General features: G+C 44.2%; 1 protein-coding gene across 1 annotated transcript in view; it reads left to right on the top strand.

Moving 5' to 3' along the window:
* The window catches only part of RAB6B (RAB6B, member RAS oncogene family), a 57,092-nt gene that overhangs the window by 18,382 nt on the left and 20,203 nt on the right, over positions 1 to 18,507 (top strand). The window contains exon 2 of the mRNA XM_082221974.1: positions 10,132 to 10,190. Coding sequence (XP_082078100.1) covers positions 10,132 to 10,190 — 59 coding nt within the window. The remainder of the gene's footprint in view (positions 1 to 10,131; positions 10,191 to 18,507) is intronic.

Genomic DNA, 18,507 nt, shown 5'->3' with positions numbered 1-18,507 from the left:
CTGCCAGCCGTGTTTATGTACTGTTCAGAAACACAAAGAGATGCTCTCTGTTCATAATGTGGAGCCTTTTGCAAGCAGATCGTTGTCTATAGAGAGACTACAAAGCAGCTACAGTACCTCTTTTCCCTCTAGTCGGCCCCCACTCCGTCGGTTCCTGCTGCCTGGATAATGTAGAAGGGGCCTGAGAGCACCATGATAGATTGCAGGGACCGTCTTCTGCTAGACACCTTTGATCTAGTATTGATCTGGCTGGACTGCCTGCCTAATGGATAAAAATGGTTTTCCCTCTCTGCTCAGCATCTTCATAGGCTTCCCAACAAGAGCAGCAGGGCCGTAATTCTCCCTGGGTTTCTTCTAGAGCATTGGCTTCCCTCTGGAGACCTCTTGACAAATGCTGAGGCCACACTTCTAACACAACGATTGTTCCACTGGAAGGGAGGGGTGGTTGAGGAGCTACTAAAATAGTTCTTTGAAATAAATGGGCACAAAGTCCAAAGCAGGACAGGGCAGCCTCCTCATAACGAAGATTAAGATATGGTTAATTCCACCCAACATGACTGTGTCCTTGGCATCCTGAATGTTGGTACCTTGTTGCAGTTGCTTGGGATCCCGCAGCTGTTGCATGAAGGCCTCTGTGAGCATGGCAGGGGGATGTGGGTAGTGGTGGTATCTACCAGTGGTAGTGGGAGCAGGTCAAAGACTCCTGGAGAGCACAATCCAGCAAAGCAGATAGAAAGATGGTTCTCCATGATCTGACAGACCATGAATAGCTGCCATTGTAGCATTGGTGAGAAAAGTGCAGGCCTCAATGAGTGCTCCACACAGCAGGTCTAGAATAGGACTGAAGGAGGCCACAGTCTTGTTTTGAGACTAAATCTTTCTCACCCTCTTGAATACATGACTGGCCTTATAGCACTGAGCCGCTGCCTAAGCCTGTGACCTGCCAACGATCCCCAGCGGGTGGTTACCTGTGTAGAAAGAGCCAGTTTGGGATAGGCCTGACAAGGGCATTTCCCTGGAAAAACTTGTAAGTTGCCAATAAAGGATCCATGTTGCTAGATACTGATGGATGGAGCTAAGAGCCTGGTCAAGAGCTTGCCCTGGGTGCTCAGACACTACTGGGCAAGTTTTGAAGTTCTTGTATTAATTTACAGTGCCCTTATTAACATGGGGGCCAGATGCCCCAAGGACCATCTAGTTCCTTATATCCCTGCCAGATCACGGAGGTCTTCCATGGGGAGTCACTGCTAGTGGTCCCCTCATGGCTCTGATGCCTGGCTTGTATCCAGCAGGAGCTGTGCATTCAGCATTGTGTGTCTGGCGCCTTTATTATACACTGGATAGCTCAGTTGGTTAGAGCATGGTGCTGATAGCATCAAGGTCGTTGGTTTGATCCCCATATGGGACAGCTGGATATTCCTGCATTACTAGGGCTTGGGCTGGATGATACTTAGGGTCCCTTCCAATTCTATTATTCTAAGCTTTTGGAGAATGCTGAAGATGCGGCTCTTTACCCTGGTTTTTGACACTTGAGGTAAATGTTTTTAGAACCCACCTTATTTTTATGGTTGTAAGTTGTTTTACTATTGGTTTTAATGCTATAATCTGCCCTTGGACCACAGAGTGAACTTCTATATGTTTTAAAGTAGGGTTGTATTCCCCCCCCCCTTGATTTTACTGTTTTATCTTTTGTAAACTACTTTGAGGTTTTTAACAAAATCAAGTGATGCATAAATTTTAAACAAATAAAATAAAATTGTTGCCCCCTATTTTGTGGAACTCCCTTCTAGTTGGGCAGAGCCTTTGTTGAACTTCCAGCACCCACTGAATATTATTTTTTTTTAAATCCCGGCAGGGATTTAATAAATTTAACTGATTTTTACCTTTTCTGTATTGTACGGTATTTCTAATGCTTTGTTTCACTATGTTTCTCAACATATCTTAAATAAAGGATGTGGCGGCTGTGGGGTTGGGCTGGTGTGAGTTTTAGTCCAATGCCATCTGTAAGACCACTGGTTCCTCACTTCTGAGTTAAATTTTCTATAGTCATATAATTTTTCCTCATCCTGAGGCACTCTGACTGACTTTGGGATGTTCCGTCCACACTCTGAGACAAAATTCTTTGCTCTCTCTCCCCCTCTGCATTCCAAATGGTTCAGTTAGTGTTTGGTTCCTCGGGAAATAAGGGCCAATCTAGTAAAGAGGGGCTTGTTTGCATCTCTGTGTAACTGGGGTCAGAGCATGACCTGTAGGGGAGAGAGCAGGTGGACGCTTGCCCAGGCTGATGTGTGGAGCACTGGGTCTAAGATTGATCTGGGGTACCAGAAGCAGTTGGCGGGAGGGCATACCAAGTGTGTTGCTTTCCACTGCACTGATCTGTGGAGGAAGCACCATTAAGTGCAAATCCATCTTAATTTATTTTTAAGACATTCCTATGTCCCGTTCCACATTTTGCTTTGTTAGATCTCTGCGTGAGCTCCAGAAATTGCATCTTAAAGCTCAACGTATTCCCCCCCAAGGCGTTTTTCGAAGAGATCTTCTAAGGAGTGCATTTCCCTTCAGAAACATTGAGCAGGATGCTGGTGGCGCATGGGATCAGAATACAAATAGCCTGCTTGCTTCATGTTTGCTGAGTAACTGCTCAGTTGCTCAGGCGATGTGTGAGCAGAGTGGCGTTCTCACCCCCCCCCCCATCAGTGCTTTGAAAAGCTGCATGTGGATGTGAGTGTTAAGCATGGCTGGATAGTCATCTCTTTCCTGGGTCCAATGCACAGATCCTGCTCTGAAGGCTGATCCCAGCCTGTATATGCAAATGGGAGTGTAGGAAAAAAAAACCCTGCATACAAGCCCATTGCCCCTAGATGGGTACCCTGTGCAAAACTCTCATCTCACAGGACTTTATATAGTTTGGGAGAGGTTGTTTCGCCAATATGTGCAGAATGGGATGGACAGATGCACACACACATGAATCTGGTATTCCTTCTGTGGGTTTATTCTGAAGCAGATGTTCCCTTGAGAATCAGGGCATGAAAGAACTCTAGGTGAAACTTCAGCCAGCCATACACACATCTCCCTCCTCGTGAGTCCAGTGCGCCAACTTAGCAGTTGCAGAGGAGCAGAGTTTTTGCATTCAAATTAAGAAGAAGCAAATTTAATTTCAGTTTCTCTGAGAGTGGAAGTTCTAAGCTTATTTATATGTAATATATATGTGTGTGTATATTTTGAGGATAGTAACTAACCTCTAAAAATGGATTTGGGGTTGAATCATTAAGTGGTCCACCAAGACCCTCAGTAATTGTGATATATATATATATGAAATTCTGCTATTGACTCTTAAATAGATCTGCTTGAAACATGAAGCCTGCTTGCATGGCTGAGACTGTTGTGCCTTCCCACCAGCCTGGAGGAAATGTGCAGTCTTGTCAGCATGCTCCAATCTGGCTATAGAAGTAATAACCCCTGCTGGATGCCAGTTTTCAGTTTTGCATGAGAGTAATGTAGGCTGCCTCCCTTTCTTCTGCCTGCATATTAACCTGCAGGCATGAGACGGTTCTGGGGTATGGAAACTCTTTGTATCCTATGCTATCAATGTATCATTGATTCTTCTTAGTTCTTCTCTTGCTTTCTGATGACTCTAGGCTGGGTGACTTTGTCTCCTTCAATATTATGTTTGCATGGTCTATATTGACAGCTTGAGTGTGTGTGTGTTTAGCTGAAATATGGATTGTATTTTAGTATTCCATTGTTCATTTTTACAGAATTTTGTACATATTAACCTGGTGTTTTCTTAAGGACTGAATAAAAAGTTTGTAGCTTTATTTATAGCATCTTTATGGCCAGATGTTTCCCCCTGTATGGTGTGGGGTTTTTTAAAATTGTCATGTTTGGATGATAATCTTAGCCTCTCTAGACTTCCTTTTGGAAGGAAAAGAAGGGAACAAATAAATAAATAAATAAATGGAAGGAAGGAAGGAAGGAAGGAAGGAAGGAAGGAAGGAAGGAAGGAAGGAAGGAAGGAATGTAAAATGTATGTTGGAAAACCTCAGGTTTGCAAGTTGTCCCTGTCTGACCACCAGCAGCTTGCAACTTCTTTGTGGCTTTTTGTCTCAGAAAATATGGGTGATTCTCTAAAAACTTGGGGGGTAGGAGAGCTGAAAATAATGCCAATATATTTCACAACTGGCAAACAATATGCCCCTTTGGGTTCAGATGGTTCATGGGTAGATGAGTCTAAAAACCCCAGGACACAAATTTTCACAGCCCTCTAGTGGCTGTGGAGGCTCATTTGTAACCACAAGTAATGTACCGTACTTTAACTCTGGAAGTGTATACTCGATTCTGACCAAACTAAGCCTCCTGGTGTATATTTTGCCCTAGGAGGCTTAGTTTTCCTATCCCACTACTGTGTTTTTTACTGCAGTTTATAAAAGCAAATATTAATAAAGGAATTAAGTCTTCCAAAACATGTAGCTGCTTTTACTGTAGTTTCTGTTTCAGAGGACAATTTCAGGGGAGCATGCTTGTGTGTTCTGCTTGGTGGAATTCACAGGTGGCTGAGAGCATCCTTTTAGAGGGAAACCTCTATCAGCTACCAAGCAGGATACTCACAGAATAGAGGGGGGGGATGCATTATAGCTATACTATGTGCCCAAACCTGCCTCAAAACTCCAATGATATTGATCCTGGGAAGCAAGCCACCCTAATAGCCTTTCTCTTAGTTTACTGCGGGCCGGCTCTGTACATATTCCATTGTCAGAACCTTTCCATTAACCCAAATGCACTAACAATAGTCATTCAAGGTCTAACTCCTTCACAGCAGAATGGAAATATAAACACAGAATTGGAAAAAAGGAATGTACAGTGCAAAACACAACTATCTAAGAACCCAGATAATCAGATACTTATGTTTTGATGCTGAGACTATTGTCGGTTTTATTACAGGACACATTTGTGTACATTTAAAGTAAACCAGATATTGGTTCAATTCACTAATTTGTTTGGAGGATTTGTAATACACACTAGGCTCATATGCTTGCTGCTTCTTGCATCCTCCCTTTGTATCCCAGTTTTCTCTTCCATGATTTGGGGTCAAATGTACTATGATGTCTACATGAATCAAGCAAACCATGGTGATCATTAACATGGAATTGCCTCTGAAACATGGCTTGCAGACATACTTTGAAGCATGGTTTCAGATGGTGATTTCAAGGCAATTCTTGGTTAATACTAACCATAGTCTGCTCAATTTGGTCATCATGGCAAACTGCAGTTACCCTAAAAGGAGTGCATGCACAGTTAGTTAGCTGATATGGATTGCTATTGTGGGATCTGAACTGAGTTTGCAAACCAAATTACAAAAGAAACTAATTTGCATTCGTTATGATTTATGTTCTTGCATGTGCAATGGCTGCTGACAAAAACTGTATGTATGCAGTCTTGGGGAAAATGGAAGAACTACAGGGGAAATGCAGGAAAACAACAACTGGATTATTATGTCATCATAATGGCTCAGAAAAAAGAGGATGAACAAATCATGGCTATTCCAGAATAAATACTAGTGTGGAAGTAACCAGAAGTGGAAATCATGCAAGTACTGAATACATGATGTATAGAAGTTCAAAATAATCAATCCTCCATGAGTCTAGATGCTGAAATAGATCCAGCATGAAATTTGAGTTTGACTGTTGACACCAGTAGTTGTATGTTATTGTGGTTAAAATGGGCTGACCCTACCACTAGCTGAGTGAAGTGGCTGCCTCAGGCAGCAGGTGCTGAGGGTCAGGAGTAAGAACAGCCGAGTGTACTATGCAGCCTGCTCTGTGCTCCTCAGCTAGCCTGCTGTTTTTGGCTGCAGTAGTGAAGGACATATGGGACACGGGTGGTGCTGTGGGTTAAACCATAGAGCCTAGGGCTTGCCGATCAGAAGGTCGGCGGTTCGAATCCCCGTGACGGGGTGAGCTCCCGTTGCTCAGTCCCTGCTCCTGCCAACCTAGCAGTTCGAAAGCACGTCAAAGTGCAAGTAGATAAATAGGTACCACTCTAGCGGGAAGGTAAACGGCGTTTCCGTGTGCTGCTCTGGTTCACCAGAAGCAGCTTAGTCATGCTGGCCACATGACCTGGAAGCTGTACTCTGGCTCCCTCGGCCAATAAAGCGAGATGAGCACTGCAACCCAGAGTCGGTCACGACTGGACCTAATGGTCAGGGGTCCCTTTACCTTTAGCTAGTGAAGGACATTATTTTGTCACCAATGTGGACATAAGATGAAACTACCAGTCTGTTACATGGAACAGGTGAGGCAAAAATGCATTGGGATGGGCATGCTGTTGAATAATGGGAAACACATTCAATATACAGTTTCCTCCCTCCCTCCTCAATTTCTGCATTATTTGTCCCAGCAATCTGTCAGCAACAGAGAAAGAGAGAGAGAGGATGTTGTTTGTCAGCTTCATGAAGCTCTGGATTTCTGGAGCATCTCTGGGGAGCAAGCATCAGGCAATGCCTTGTAGAATTCAGCAGCCAATTAGGATCCTGCATCAGCCCCTTATCCTCTACTGAACTGGCTAGAGCTGCTCTATAAATATCCATAGTTTGGTTTGGATTGGCTCTTTGGTTCATCTTTTTTCTTCCTTTCACAATAAGCAGTCTCAAATGAGAATGCATGAGGAGCAAGGGCTTAGTGGCTTCCAAAGTTACGGTCCCTTCACAGTCATGTTTTCCTACAGATTACAAAGCCATCCAGAAGGCAACAGGAGGGTTTAAAAGAGAGTGGGAATGTTTTCGGTTAAGATGACTTTGGATTGCCTTCAACTATGAGCACTAAAGATCTAACACAGCCTTCTCCAACCTAGCACCCTCAACATGTCAAAACATGTAGTCCAAAGACTACAGCTCCCATCAGCCCCTGTACTGGCTGGGGATGATGGGAGTCGTAGTCAAAAGCATCTGGAGGCCACCAGGTTTGGGGAGGCTGATCTAGCACAATGAGGGAGGGGGGAACATTCCAGATCAAATGGGTTTTTAACTGGGGGTGTAGTCGATTAATGCAGAGTCTCCCCCCTCTCTCATTATTAGTGCATTGTATGAAAATGCAAGAGATTGTCAGTTCCTCTCTCTCCACTCCCCAGCCTCAAGAGACCTGCCTTTTCTCCATTGAAAGCATGCTGCTCACTCACATCTGCAATCCTTCAATCCATCTTTCCTGCTGGTCTCCTGAGTACCACGAGAGCAGCAGGAAGGTTGGTATAGAGAAATTGCTCTTGGGCTTGGGTTTATGAGTTTCCAGACATCCCCAGACATACCCAGGCAGCATTTTGCTATTTCCAGAGGTTGGCAAATGCAATTTTTCTTGCAAAGCAGGGATTCTTCCTCCTCCTCCTCCTCCTCCTCCTCCTCCTCCTCCTCTTCTTCTTCTTCTTCTTCTTCTTCTTCTTCTTCCTTTAGAGGTTTTAGAGAGCAGGATGGACAAACTGGTGCCCAACCCAGACACATTAGAATCATGGACTTCTCTGTTTTTGTGGCAGCTCCCATACCTGGTGACATTTTAAAATAGCTTCTCAGCATGAAGTGAGAAATGGCTTATCAAGAACCAATGAGATGGTTCTTTCAATCCTTTTCATATCTGTGCCTCTTCCTCCTTCTCTAGCCACAGCATCATGCCCCCCTCCAACCTGGTTTTTTGCCCCCCTACAACAGCCAGTCAGCATTCTGTGTCCAGTGACCACACTCGGTTCTCAATGGGCTATTTTTTTGGGAGGGGGAGGTTCTTTTCGTAGTTATTTATAAGGCCCCATCTGCACTACACATGCTTTGGGGGAAGTCACAACTGTTTAAAGTGGTATGATACTGCTTTAAATGTATGGTGTGGAAGAGGCCTAAGAAACACTACCTCCTTCCCATGTGTTGGTGCTGCCATTTTGGCTACATCGGTGTGGACACTCTCTTCCTGAATATCAGAAATGAATTATATAACTAGTGCCTTTTTAAATGTGTGTTGATGCACAACCAGATGCCTCCATCTGCCCCAACTGCAACAAAATATGTCTCTCCCATATTGGTCTCTACAACCACAGCAGGTGCTGCAACCTTCCAGCAGTTTGACTTCACCCCTCCATTGTCTCCCAAGGCAGATGAATGCCAGCAACAAGTGATGCTGCGTACTGAGAGTATCTGTAGATATTGTATCTTCCAGCATTGTGAGGAAGGGAAAGAGACTTTGGCTTCCTATTTTTGCACGTCTTCTGTATCTTCCAAAGTTGGGGTAGCTTTTCCATGGTGAAATGCATGAGTTACTAGCCCGCAATGGTTATGTTCTACTGTTGGCTTATGCCAAATGCCTGTCTAGTTCAGCATCCAATTCTCACATTGGCCAACCAGATGCCTCACAAATCCACAAGGAGGACCTGAATGCAAAATCGTTCTCCCCACTTGTAATTCCCAGCAACTGGTATTCAGAGGCAAATTACCTCCTACAGTGGATGTAGGAGGAATGCTAAGGTGTTAAGCTGGTTGGCTTTGAGCCACAGAGAGCAGCTCTGAGGGGAAATATGGTCTCTCTCCACCCCTTTCCTTCAGCTGGGATTCTGATAGGGGTGGGGGTGAGAGAAAATTATACTAAAGACCCTCACACTCCTTCTGGTGTGAGCTGAACACCAGGGTGCTCATTAAACCTAAAGACGGATCCCATCTCTTCAGAAGGCACACCATGGAGGGAATTAGCATACTTAATTAAGACTCCCGATGAATGGCATTGTAAAGTTTCTTAATTAACAAATGTGCCCTCGGGGCAGGGGGATGGGTCTTAAACCAGGTTTGCTTTAAATGTTTCTCTTTTTAATGTGCATTTTGTAATCAGGAAATCAGCTGGGGTTTTGTTTGTTTTTTGTTTTTGGATGGGTATACTGAGAAGTGTTTTCTGTGGAGATACCTAGGTATGTAAGTGTGGCAAGAGAAGAGGAGGTCCTGTGAGTCTCTTCGAGGCATCTGTTCTAGAGAGTTCTCATAGTTTGGGTTTCTTACTTGAATTGCCTGGCTTCAATCCATCATCTCCTGAAAAATACAAAAATACCATATGTTGTGTAAGAAATGTATAACTTCCACGCCTGGCCCCTGAAGCTCTGCATGTAATGTCCCAGTGGCCTTTCGTAGAACAGGTTTGCATGCACACTTCCCAGGGGGGTCAGCACTGGGCAGATTTCCAGCTTGTGAGATCTACTTTGTTTTTAAATCAACCCAAAGGTGGAAAAGACAAACATTCAGAATTAAATAATTCTGAGCCCAGGAGCTTGTTTTGAATGGAGCTTATAGTCTTTCTACACACAAATTCACTGCTGCCTTAACTCCCAGCTTTCTTCATTTCTGCAGTTTGATTTAAAAGGGGGGGGGGAGTTGTTGTTTCTGTTGCCCTAGTTATTCAACTGGAAATCAGAAGTCCCTTCTGATCTGCTTCGAAACACCCAGAGATCTAGTAGCAGATTGCAGTCTACCTTCTGCCCAACCCTGGTATAGGTGGCCAATAACTTGTAGACATTCGATGAAACTGAACATTGGACAATTCAAGACAGATTCATAGAATCATAGACCATGTGAGAAAGGAGCTAACACTTCCCCCCTGAACCTCGTTCCCTGATGACACCCCCCCAACCTGCTGCTTTTTGCTTTGATAGGAAGCACATGGATGCATTTATATGGTTTTAGAAGGGCGGAATGAACAGCACATGGAGTGAAGTTAGAAGGTACCTCGAAGGTCATCCAGTCCAAACCCAAGCAATACAAGAATCAATAATTTTGTGTCAGTTTAAGGAATTTGTACTCTACCCTTCAACAGATTCACGTGGCTACTTAACAAAAAGTTTTAAAAAATACGAAAAAGCAAACCTAAAAGGCAAAGGGTGAACTGCAGCACAGTTGCCAGTTCAAATTGCCTATGTCCCCTGCCACCATCAGATTGCTATTTGTAGAAGTTTTTTGTATCTCTGCTTCTTTGTTGTCACATCCACCTGGGCCTTGAGTGCCCCAAAGAATGTCCATCCTGTGTTTGGATGAGGACTCTTGTATTATTGGTGGTCACAGCGTCCATTATTTTAATTGCATCTCTGTGGCTTTTGTGTGTTTCCTCCCCTGCCCCTCTCCAGTTGGGAAGACGTCGTTGATCACAAGGTTTATGTATGACAGCTTTGACAACACATACCAGGTGAGTTTCATCGCCTATGAGGCGCTCAACTGCATGATGCATGGTAATCGTAAAAAACAAAAGTTTCCCAGTGTTTTGGATAGCCATGTCACATGACCAAGGCTGCAAAATAATAATAATGCTCCCCTCTTTTTCTTTTTGACAAATGAGCAGAAGAGGAGTAGCAGAATTCAAATCTGAGCATTGTTCAGCTTTTGATCACCTGCACCTATCAGCGTAGATGTAGCCTCAACTTCCCTATGCTTTCCTCTTCTGGTTTAACCTTGCCACAACCCCAGAAAGGCACATAGCCCCCCCCCCCATGGCTTCAGTTGGTTCAGCTCTGAAATAAGCCAAGCCATTTCTCCCAAAAGTCAGGAAATGGACTCAGTCATTTCTGAGCTAATCTGAATCTGACCTCAGCTCCTGCCTTTCTTTAAAAACCTGCTTATGTTGCTGGCATGGGCAGTGTCGGCATAACAGCAGAAGCAAGAAACTGTATGGAGAGAGAAGGGTGGTTGTTTCTGCTCCCCCCCCCCCCCGCACCTCCTTTCTGGTGCTTGACACACTGTAAAGCAATATGACATAGGATAGAAAGCCCTGGTAGCCTCTGAGAAATGTATTTGCTTGGGGATGTGACCTGCAGTAGTGATCCCAGTCACTCATGCATCCACTGAGTCCACACACTTGCAAAACATTTGAATTGGTCTGTTTGCTGACCAAGGCAGTATTTGTTCAAATGGAAACAATACCGTACTCTTAAAAAAAGATCACGCTCCCTGTTGCAAAGGAGAGGCCATTCTCCTAGGATGAGTCCCCAAATGGGATGATTATCCATGGCAAGGACAGCGACATCTGTCTTGCAGGCTGCATCTGTTCACTGGAACAGGAAAATACACACCGAACAAGTGAGCTCTCCCCATGGATGATGCAACCCACGAAGCTATTGTACGTTACACAAAAGGCTGGTTTCTTGCTCGGCCATCTTCTAGGGTGTGGAACTGCAAAGGTGCCCACGTTGCTCTCTATAGATGAGAATCTGAGCTCCTCGGTCTGCCTGCAATAAGCTTTGCTTTTCCTCAGGGTGATTCAAAATTATGTTTCTTGGCTGCCGGCAAATAATTCTTCCATCAATCTGAATGTTTGATCTGCTCATGCATTGTTCAACAGTTATCCATTACTGTATCAGTTTTGCAACTGTTAATATGCTTTCTTTTTGCACTCTGCTGGGTATGACTCCCGGAAAGAAATGCAGATTAATTTCATGTGTAAAAAACTTAAATGATTCACCAGGTGCTTCCACTATGCACCTGAATCCTAATTTACTTATTGTGGGTTGACATTCTATTGTGCCAATCATTATTGAACCGTGGAGCAGTAAAATGTTAGCCCATATTGGAAAAAATGGGACCTTGGACACATTGTGAAGCAGTTGGTTGACTATGTTGCTACCAAGGCTAGCATAAAGAACTGCAGCAATAATTTCTGGCAATATTTTGAAGGCTGCTAATGAAACAAACCACAACATGTGGGGTGTGACCAGAACCCCATGCAGTGTGAGGGTGCTGAGGCCCACCTCTTCACCACAATCCCTCGGGACAGCCCTATTTACAGTGCAGATTTGAGATTAGTCTTTGTACCAATTTCAATACAATACACTCAGCCAAATAATTCTAGGAATTACAGTGTGGTGAGGTACTAAGAATTACCTGGTAGAGTGCCTCATCCTGCCAGCTCCTACAGGTTCCTGGAATGACCAGTTTATTATATTTTTATGCCTCACATTATTTCAACCCTTATTTTAGGGCCTTTTCATGGGTGTGAACCAAGGAATTTACAATCCTTGCAGATCTGTAAATGCTTTACATGCCAGGAGATGTTGTTGTGCTTCCAAGTTAGTGCTTTTTTTTTTTAACCTATTGGGCTCTTGCAATTTTCTTGCTGCAGTGGAAAGTGAGGTTTTCTTCAGACTTCTTATGTAGCACCAAAGGGCAGTTTTTGGGTTCTGAAAGACCTCTTTGATCCTTGCTTGTGCTCCTGGCAGTGCTGGTTCCAGGTCTGAGGTGACTCTGGGCAGTGGGCCTCCTGTTCTGTCAGTAGCTCATGGTGGGCTTACCTGGTTGCGGCGGCAGCAGCAGCAGCTGCACTCCAAGCAGATTTGGGCAACTAGGTCTTGCCACCCTTTCAGTTTCTTACAACATCCCAGTGTGGCACTAAGCCAGGAGCATTATGGGAAACTAAGGGTGCATTCAGACAAGGGGATTGTTGCATTAGGTTTCCTGGTTATAATATTACAGCTTCTGTCCCATATTCTAACATTTCTAACATGAGAGAATAGGAATCTCTAACAGAGAATTCTCTCTTTTTTCTGGCACTGTCACTGACTTAGAAGGGAGGACAGTCACTCAGAGAAGCTGGGAAAGCTGCTTTAATTGCCCACTTCACTTCCATTTCCCCCCTGAGTGTTGTTTTTCTTCATCTCTGGGTTGGGGAGCACATTCATCACCTCCCAGAAGGATGCCATTCCTGCAGCAGTGCTCTTACGGTTTACGATTTGAAAAGGAACACGTTTCATTCAGGCTAAAAGGTGATTGGCCTTCAGCAATTATTTCCTCTCCTTCATTGGGCTTAAAGAGCCACCTGACTCAGTCAGTGTTGCAATTTAGTGAGGTAAACAAACACCCCATTCACCTCTTGACAAGCAATTTAAAATGCATCACAGGAGCAGCACTGCATGAGCACACGAGATGGATTCTCTCGTTAAAGACTGCTGCAATTTCCACGATAGCCTCCTTGGGCCCTACAAAAAAATAAGGGGGGGGGGAGAGAAATATCTCTGCACTCAAGAATTCTCTTCCACCTTTCCAAAAGCTCCTTCTTGCCTGGTTGCTACTGGTGACCAGCAAATAACTTTGCAAAAGTATATTTCCCATGCCCAGTGTATTTGGAGAGGAAGAGTTTTTATTTCATGCTATGTGTGCTTGGCGTCTGTCAAGCTAGCAAGTGGTTGGCATAAAGGAGGAAGCATGTAGGATCCAAGGAAGGGGTATGCCTAAAGCCTAATAAAGTAGACACAACCTGAAATATCTAATCTCCCCATTAAATGTGTTATTTCTTTTTTGGCTGCCTCAGGCCAGTTCAGATATTGATAATGTAGTCTCCAAGTGCCCCGAAAATGCCACCATCATCACAAAACCGTTAATCCATCACGGCTTCTCACTTTGTCACTTAGAGTCCCGAATTCCTAAAGGCAAGCCTTTCCTCCCCCTCACTTTAAAAAAACCCCTCAGAACTTTCTCCACCTTTTCATTTATTGCTCCTTCCATCTCCTGGCCAGGGAAAGAGAGAAGCAGCAACCTACCTTGGGTTCTCATTTGCACACTCAGCTCAACGGAGAGGGTCTGCTCTGTGCCCAGACCTTAGGTCCCTGCCCAGGTTCTTTGCATTGCCGCCTTGCCTTTAGTTGCTATTTTCACTAGGAAACTGAAATTTGGGAACCTCCCTGTTAAGCTGTGGGTGAACATATCAGACGACACAGCGATTCTTCAAACAGCTCTTGTTTATTCATAGGCCAGTACAGAACTGAACTGAAGGGTTCAGTCAGCCTGCTTATATAGAACTCCAGTACAACGTAACTGTAACAATTTTCTAAAACTATCCAATCACTTAACGTCACTTTCGATCCCTTATTTGCATAACTATCTACAGTATCCCCCTGCTGACCTAGGGTGAGAACTCCAGTACATAACACTCCCCATATCCCTCCCAGCAATGCTGGTAATCAGGAGACCCAGTGCTTTCTACATTAGAGAGGCCTAGCCCACCCCAACAAACTACAGTTCCCAGTGTTGATTGGGAAGAAGGAATGACTATTGCAGTTTATATCTGAAGTGCAGAAAAACTCGTGCATGAATCTCCACACCACCATCCCTCACATATTTACTATTTAATTCAGAATGCCTGCAGTGGACCATATTTTGCCCATGTTTTAAATCTGAGCATTGCAATTGGATGTCTATTTTGTAAGACATCTTGATAAGGTTTGGCCTTGAAGGGCAAGGCATTATTATATTAATTCTCGTTTAAACATAGAAGGGAAAGCAGCGATGGGCCATTTGCAATGTTGAGTGAGTTTCCTGTCCAATATCGGCCTGACATTTTTGCATCGCAAACTAATCAAAGCAGGAGTCGCTTGATGACTTGTGTTTGAAAATGCCTGTTCTTGTTGCTTAAGGAAGGTTAATGCAAAAAGAACTCTTGAACGGGGTCTTCAAACGGTTCCAGCTTAGGCTCATTTTGACGCTGATCTCATCTGGCAGGGATTTCACACACGAATTGTCGTGCTAGTCTGACTAATGCAGCATGTGTGTACCAGCAATGGCGGCCAGACAAATGCCTCTAGGATGCTCATATGCAGAGCCAGTTGACAATAGCCATTCCCTGCTGTTCATCTCCAGCATCTGGCATACATGTGAGCCCTGGCATATGAGCATATAAATGAGTAAATGCACTAGATGGACACTAAAAGCTTTTTGGCTCATAGCCTTTGCCCTTAACCACTGTGTTACAGTGGATCTCACTGTGTGTTAGCTCCTTAAGGCTGCAGTCTAAACGCCACTAACCTGAGAATCGGTCCCATTAAATTCAGTAGGACTCACATCTGAATAGACCTGGTTAGGGCTGCACTGTAAGTTAGTAAGACTCATAATCTTTCCCCAATTCCAGGATGTTTTTCAACAGTGAGGAAGCTTTTGAGACAGGATGCCTTGTTCTGGGATAGGGAGTTGGACAAGATGCTTCATTTGGTGCCTTTGAATTCTGAGTTTTGCAGAGAGATGCTGAGATTAGCTCTAGATGTCTGTGCGTTGGCCGGCTCCTTCCCTGCTAGCTGACTCGGAGCTGGTATTTGGACTACAAGTCAGCAACTGGGAAATCCAAAGTTTCATTTTAAAAGGGGGTGGGGAGGCTAAGCCTTTAAGATTGCAAAAATAATCTTAACATGTGCAGGTGATGCCTGGTGAAGTCTCCTGAAGACAAAAGAGGCCAAGATGGGGTGGACCCTCAGTGGCTGAACCATGTCCCATCTCCCCGATTAGCAGAAGCGAATTACTTATGCTAAATGAAAAAAATGTATACTGAATTGCCTAATTTCAACACTAATTAGAACCTGGACGTTCTGGTTTCAGATTTTGAATATTTTCATATAAAGAGCCCTATGTTTGCTCTTCTGACGTGTATTTCCGTCAGGTGGGGAACCTCCAGCCCACGGGCCAAATTTCACCCAACCAATTCATTCATTCACTTTATTTGTATGCCATTCTCCTCCCCCCACCCACAAAATGCTCAAAGCAGCTTACAACAAAGGAACAGGGATGCATTTCAAACAAGCACTACAAAAACAATTTCATAAAAACACAGCAAAACAAAAATATGATATATTAAAAACCCACATTTCAATACTACAAATATAACAAGATTACTTAAACAACATGCGGCATCCAATAGCAAAAATAATAAGGAAGCTTTACAGTTTCATCTTAGTCCTAGAAACACCCCTCCCAGTCCCTCTCCTCATAAGGTTTCCAAGGGCAAAGGTTGGGGTAGCTGGGAACACCCCTCCTATGGCCTGCACTCACCTGCCCCACATCTGATGACATATGTGACGTCAGGTGTGGGGCAGGTAAGACACTATTTCAGAGGAGCAGTCAGGAGCTCAACATACACTCTCAATTGTGCCTTGGCAAGCAGGACTTGTTGTCAGTGCCAGTCAGCTGATTGGCACTGATAGCTCACCACTTTTAAAGTCATCCATTTGCAGGCATGGTTTTGGATTTAAAATACACCTTCAAACTGACACTTTTCCTCTGCAGACCAGTGTGCAGAGGAAAAGAGACAAAGCCAGGCTTGCTGTCAGCACCAATCAGCTGATTGGCACTGATAGCAAACCCCTTTGAAATTACCACCAGGTGTCAAAATGACGTCAGGCAAGTAGGCAGCCCTGCCCACCTGTCAAAGTGGCCTAAAGTGGTAGAGAAGGTTATGATCTGCTAGTCAAATCCTGTTCCCCACAGCTGCCTTTAACCTACTGTACTGAAGTAATGGCGAGTGAACGTTGTCTAGCCTCTCTTCCTCCCATCCTCTTTCCACTTCAGCAGTGCAGAGGAATGATTTACCGTATTTTTCACTCTATAACACGCACCTGACCATAACACGCACGTAGTTTTTAGAGGAGGAAAATCCGTAGGCATGCCACCCGTAGGCATTCCCTCCATAACACACACAGACATTTCCCCTTACTTTTTAGGAGGAAAAAAGTGAGTGTTATGGTGCAAAAAATACGGTAGTTTCATTCCTATCAATCTCCCATTGGCCTTCCACAGCCCTTTTGTTGTGTTTCTCTTTGCCTTTTTTCAAGTGTCTGCTACCACTGAGCTTCAGGGGTCTTGAAATTCAAAAGGTTATTTGCTTTTCTGATGGGAGTTGCATGGTGCAGGATACTGGGCTTAATTGGCTTCCTGGCTTCCACACATCTTTCTTTCTTAAATCCCACTCAATCCCCCTTCAGACAGCGGTGAAACAAATCAATACAAGGACCCCTGAAGCCCTTTCCTTGCTCTTCGGAATCACAGGCCCTCTGTGCTCCTACCAGAGAGCATTTTCTCCATCATCTGAGCACTCTCAGAGCATTCCCAGGGAAAATGGGTTGATTAAAAGTAAAGCTGGGATCCCCAAGAATCCAAATTCAGTACAGTCCACCCCACAGATTTTTAGATTTCAACTCTCCTGCATCTCCCAAGGCTCTGTTAGGATCTGGCTTCAGAATGGGGGATTAGAGCAGCTTCCCCAGTATAGCATCCTCCAGATGTTTTGGATCACAACTCCTTTCAGCCCTAGCCAGCATGGGCAATAGTTGGGTGATGGGGACTGTAGTGTAAAATATTTGTAAAGCATCAGCCTAAGGAAGGCTGCGTTAGGGACTTCCTTATGTTTCAAGGAGGATATCTTCCTTCTGCTGTTTATACACTTGTCACATTGTCCTTCTCTCTTCTTTCTGTTTGGTTTTCACTAAAGGTTTGAGATATATTTTATTGATTTTATAGTAAAATAGCAGTGATAAATTCCAGCAAAACCCTGTAAAGTGTTACTATGCTTATATCAGTCACATATAAGAAAACAAATTGAGTGAGGGCAGGGTGGAATAACTGAATCAGTGACTACATCGCCAAGGCTTCAGCTATCCATGATAGCCTCTTGTGAATAAGCCCAGAGTCTTACATTCACATCACTTCTGTTTACACAGCTGATATATGGGGACCGTACTTTCTCAAAATGATTGGGGTTTTTTGCTTGGCCTTCTGTGTTGTAGATGCTCAGAAAGAGCCATATCCCAAACCTTCTGTTGCCATCTTGTCAGAGATAGTCCCTTGAGGAGGCAATCTCTCAATGGGCAGTTGGGTGAACAGCATGGCAGTTTATATAAGGGGAAGATCTAGATTGGTGTCTAATGCACCCATATTATCAAGCCCTGGTAATATGGACGCTCTAGACACCGATCTAGACCCTCCTCTTATATATCAAGGTCTAACTGCCACATTGCTCATCGCTCGTATTATCAGGCACCAAAGTCAAGTTTTTGTCCTCTATTAGAATGTAAATAAGACAAGCATTAATATTTAGGTGGGAGAATGTGCAGCTACCCAGTATTCATGCTGACCAGACTAACTGTTGCCATGGAAGCTTGTCGAAGTCGAGCTAGGCAAGCACTGAGCACCTTGAAATGCAACTCCATTTGCCTGGGATAGATTTGCAGCAGTGGGCAGAAGGTCTAAGAAGCAGGAATGTAACCCTTTTGGCCTTGACCTCTTATGCTGTTCCCTTCACCCCACTCTCAGTTGTGTAGAAATTGGCGGTTTCACCTTTGTTTTCCCTCTCTAATTTGCTGTGCCAAAATGTAGCTTTTCAACAGCAACAAAAGACAGGGATGGAACGAGGTGGGATGCTGTGGCTGCTGCACATATGTAGATGTGCAGAAATTTGGATTCCATCTGTTTGCTTTTTTTGCTGTGACACTTGTAATTGAGAAGGCGCTCCCAGATGTCTGAATTGGACCGCTCAGCAGCACATAACCGAGTGTGGTTTTGACAGTAGAAGATGGATAGATTCTCTTATTTTCGCATTCCCAAGCACTTAGCCGAGCTCGGCTCAGTGCGCAGGGCTAACTATATAGACTCTATAGAGCCACTGCTGCATTGCTTTTTAAATATTGGCCAGTTCCCTCCGGAGAGGATGCCCCCTAGCAGACTGCAGCACATACTGTTTGATTAATCAACTAAAGCCA

The sequence above is a fragment of the Podarcis vaucheri genome (genome assembly GCF_965113315.1).
Source record: "Podarcis vaucheri genome assembly, chromosome: 5".
Taxonomy (NCBI): domain Eukaryota; kingdom Metazoa; phylum Chordata; class Lepidosauria; order Squamata; family Lacertidae; genus Podarcis; species Podarcis vaucheri.
Note: the sequence above shows the minus strand (reverse complement) of the source record. Positions and strands in the feature narration are given on the sequence as shown.